General features: G+C 37.4%; 1 protein-coding gene across 1 annotated transcript; it reads right to left on the reverse strand.

Annotated features, from left to right (window-relative positions):
- Positions 1-2,031: 2,031 nt before the first annotated feature.
- LOC100664041 (olfactory receptor 8D2-like) lies at positions 2,032-4,870 on the reverse strand. Its single transcript, XM_003422071.3, has one exon. The coding sequence runs from the start codon at positions 4,776-4,778 to the stop codon at positions 3,852-3,854; it is 927 nt and encodes a 308-aa protein (XP_003422119.2). The 5' UTR covers positions 4,779-4,870; the 3' UTR covers positions 2,032-3,851.

Here is a 4,870-nt window from a genome sequence, read left to right on the forward strand (position 1 = left end):
TATAAGACCACTATTATAAGAACTTGAGAAATAGTTTAAACTGAGACGAAAACATTCTTTTGTGGTTCTATCCAAATTTTAATTATTTTTATTCAAATAATTAAATGTGTTCATTATTTTGACTGATTGAACAACTTCAATTGTTCATTGTGCAGGAGGTTGCACAATGTAACTGGGTGTAATCATAAATAAAAAATAGGATATGGAGTGAATTTTTTTGTCTGTAAACAACAGGGTTTTGAATTAACCTAATTAGTGTTTCTTCCTTTTTTATTTTAGACATTTTTAGGTCATCAGGTGAACTGCCCACCTCACTGATTGTACGAGCACCCAAAAGCAATAGCAGACAGGTAAGAAATGGTCTCATGAAAAGTAGGACAGTTCCGTCCCTGACAGGGAGGACAATCCCCTGGTTAAGCATAATTTTAAACCCAATGGAAGAGAGTTAAAGTGTAGGAATGTACAGTAGTGGGTGGGTATTGGTGGCTTATCAGCTCTTCTTTCTTCGCATTTTAGCTCATCTGTCTTCTTTTCGCTCTGGCCTCCCTCTAAGAGAAAAGTTGCTCATTGATCATAGAGTCATGCTTTACAAGTAAGCAGAGTTATTTTCCCTTAAAATCAGTGAATGTAAGTGATGTTTTCTCATCTCCTGCTTCCCATGTCCTTGGTAAAGCAAACTGGCACATGCTAATCACACTAACTATAATGTGATCTTGAGAGTCTAGACTTATATTTACCAAACCAAAAAACCAAACCCATTGCCGATGAGTTAATTCTGACTCACACCAATCCGAAAGGAGAGAGTAGAATTGCCCCATAGAGTATCCAAGGAGCACCTGGTGGGTTAGAACTGCCGACCTTTTGGTTAGCAGCTGTAGCTTTTAACTGCTATGCTACCACAGTTTCCAGACTTTTATTTCAGATATTTAAGTGATATAAGTACCAAAGCATATACAACTTAAGATGTATAATCATGAGTATCATCTTCTACTATGTGTGACTTAAAATAAAGAGTATACAATACATTCAACTTAGACTTTAATAACATTTCAATTCAACTAACTTTTTTTCAAAAAACACAATTCTTTACCTGCTGAGGGCATTTAAGTGGAAAAGTGCTTCAGCATTTAACCTTGACCTAGAGGAGCTTATAACATGGTAAGAAGAGAAAGGGCAAAAATGAGAGATCAAAAGAAGTTTTGGAGGCAAAATAATTGAAAGAAAGAAAAAGTAAGGGAAAAAGGTTTGGGAAGATATTAGGGAAGAATGGGTGAGAAAGTCTCAATGTTGGAAATGAACAAATGGATCAATTTGATTTTATCCCCAGCCAGTATTCGAGTCCCCTGAGGAATGTCCCAGACATGGAGGTGCTCAGTCTTTACTTCGATCCCTATTGCTGAATAGCTCACAACTTCATGAGATGGTTAGTTATTTTTTGGATGGTTCTGATTATTGAAAGAGTCTTCATTAATTTGAGAAAAATTCTGTCCGACTTTCTCTCATTAAACCCAGTTGTGTCCTGTGGCAATAACCACTACAACTTCTACAGCTAACACTCACCCCGTGTGTTTATTCATCATCCTCCGATATGTGTGGTCAACCTCTATCCCCTTATCTTTCTTTGTAAAGCATTGCATAACTTGAGACTCCATTACATATTTGTCTCCTTGGATATTCTTTCTTTATAACTAAAACTTAAATCCAGTGAAGGCAAGGACTTAATATTTTTTGCTCATCTCTTTATCACCAGGCTGAGGAATACTGCCAAGCATATACTGGGCATTCAAAAATATTTTAATTGCATAACTAAGAGAATAATAGACAAATGAATGTACAATTGCAAGACCCTTGTCCATCGTTGTCATACTCCTCTGAATAAATTTCAAAACGCCAGCTTCCCCCTTTGATATCCATTAAATATGGCACTTTCAAATGGAAGTTGTCTAAGTACTATAGTATAAATGATGACTGATTTGTTCTTATAAAATACTAAAATGTAGCTAATGCAGACAAGATACCATTAACTTTTTAGATAGATATAAGGTAGCTATGAGTCAGAATCGACTTGATGCCACACAATAAAATACTATTTACTATATTGTCAACAAACAAAAACTCTTAATTATATGCAGTTAATCAGTGAATCTCCCACTATTTTTTTGTCCAAAAGTATAGAATCTCTTATTACCCAAATCAGTTTTAGTCTCATTGAATATGACCATCGCTCCAGCCTTTAAGAGTTCTCTATGTGTTGTGATTCTACCATCTGTTGTATTAACTGCTCTCACAACTTCACATCATATGAAATCTGGTTTTAACTTCTTTGTCTCTTCATTCAAATTGTTGACAAAATCCAGAGATGCAAAACCATTTATCTTTATTCACAGCTACTTCATCACAAACCTCTGATAGAGAGCTTTATACTTAAGAGCAGAGTGAGCTGGGGGTTATGTCTGATGCCTGGAGTGATGTTCCAGCACACAGAACCACCAGCAAGACTGGATAGTATTTGTGTTTTGTAAAAAGGTTAGATACCTACACCAAAGGGTAAAAGTGGATATATACGACCTTACAGGGTATACAAAACTGGGGTCATGCAGTCATTAGATAAGAGCTATGGAATTCAGGGGGAAATGAAATATCACTGGCATCATTAAAATGATTATTTTAGTAAAAATTGAGGAATGAATTCAACTCCCCAAATAGGAGGCACAGTCTAACTAGACTTTGTGCTAGATAAAACCAAAAAACCAAACCCATTGCCAAAAAGTCAATTCTGACTCATAGCAACCTAAATAATGTCTTTTAAAGACAATGTGGGACTTCAGAATAGCTACCAATGATCTTACAGAGTATGTATAAACTGTTGATAAGAGAAATCTCTGTCTTGCTAACTCTTCTTTTCTCACCCTAACCTTCATCTTAAGCTTCTCTCACACATGCATGTGCGCATGCACGCACACACACAGCTATGCTTTCTTCTACTGCTAGTGAGTTACACCCAGCAGGCTGAGTTCAAAGAAGAGCTTATCTTGGCAGAATAGAAACAAGACTTTGTACATTTTCATATCTCTATGTATACGACACTTTGCAATCCCTGCTTCACTGATACAGCTCAGTAGGACTTGTGACGTACCACAACCTTCCTTCTTTTCAGTTATTTCCTAAATTCTTTCTGTGCACTAGAACAGGAATCTCCAGCTAGAAACTTTGTTTACTTGTTTGATTTTGGAAGTGGATCAGTACTTTTTGATCCTTATCTCTGATTTTTAAAAATTCTCAGAATGTAACTGGGAACAATTTCCTTTCCCTGATCTCTTCTGCGTTTTTACTGCTAAATCAACACCAGCTCTACAGAAACACACACACACCATAATCCACCTACAAGTTAGTTTTCACTGTAAGTAGTATACCTCTCACAGCTCCACTTCAATATTCCGAAGGCTTTGGGGCTGAAAACAGTTCTTGCACTCAAAAAGTTGAAAGACATGCAGGAATTTTGATCCAGTTAACATCATCCCTTCTCAAACACAACCCTTAACACAATCCTATTTTTCAGTGCGCTTTTAAAATTAATATACTAAATATATTCTTCTTTATTTATCCTTCCTCTCCTGTAAAATCCTGTTTCTCTAGTACATAGAATACTTTTAAGATTATATTCATTCTCAGAAGTTCTTACTAATCGATTACCTCCAAAAATGTCTCAATCATTCTCACGTAAAAATTTGTATTTCATAACCAGAAATGAATTCCCCTGGAAGAGAAAGAAAATTACACAGAGCTCAGGACAACTTTTCTTCTGGTTCATTTTCTCTTGCTCTGTATGAGAATCCCCACTGTGAGGATGACTACCTGCCCGCAACCGCCTTCCTCAGTGTGCTCCTCACATTCTTGTTCCTCAGGCTGTAGATCAAGGGATTCAGAATGGGAATCATTGTGGTATAAAATACTGAGGACACTTTCTCCTGTTCCATAGTATTGCTAGAAGGAGGCTTGAAATACATGAATGTTATAGACCCAAAAAAGGTCCCCATGGCCATAAGATGGGAGCTGCAAGTGCCAAAGGCTTTGGACCGGCCCTCAGTGGAGCGAATACGAAGGATACTGGAAAGAATGAAAGCATAAGAGATGAGAACAGCCAGGGTAGGTGCTAAGGTATTAACACCTCCGATAATAAACAGCAGAATCTCATTAATGTGGGTACTAGAACAAGAAAGAGTCAACAGAGGGATAATATCACAAAAATAATGACTGACAATATGAGACTCACAGAAGGACAACATTGACATGTGGGTGGTATGGACTGTGGCCCTAAACAAACCCAGTGAATATACCACAACCATCATTATGGAACAGACCCTATGGGACATGATGGTATTGTAAAGCAGTGGGCTACAGATAGCAACATAGCGGTCGTATGCCATGGCTGTCAGAAGGTAGCCTTCTGCAATTAAAAAAGCAAGGAAGAAATAAAGTTGAGCCATGCACTCCAGAAAGGAGACAATGTTCTTTTCTGACGCAAAGTTCACTAGCATCTTAGGGGTAATGACAGAGGAGTAACAGAGATCAATGAATGACAAGTGACTGAGAAAATAATACATTGGAGAGTGAAGTTGAGAACTGATAGCAATTAAAATGACCATTCCCAGGTTCCCCACCACTGTGACCACATAAGTTCCAAGGAACAGGAGGAAAAGTGGCAGTTGGAGCTGTGGGAGATTTGTTAACCCTTCAAGAATAAACTCAATCACTGAGGAATGGTTGAAAGTGGTCATTTCTTGAAAAAAGATTATCTGTAGGAAGGAAGAAGAGAAAAGAGGGACATTAGAGTTATTTTCTGATTCTCAAAGCAGAATGACTCACCCTC

The sequence above is a fragment of the Loxodonta africana genome, chromosome 15 (assembly GCF_030014295.1).
Source record: "Loxodonta africana isolate mLoxAfr1 chromosome 15, mLoxAfr1.hap2, whole genome shotgun sequence".
NCBI lineage: Eukaryota > Metazoa > Chordata > Mammalia > Proboscidea > Elephantidae > Loxodonta > Loxodonta africana.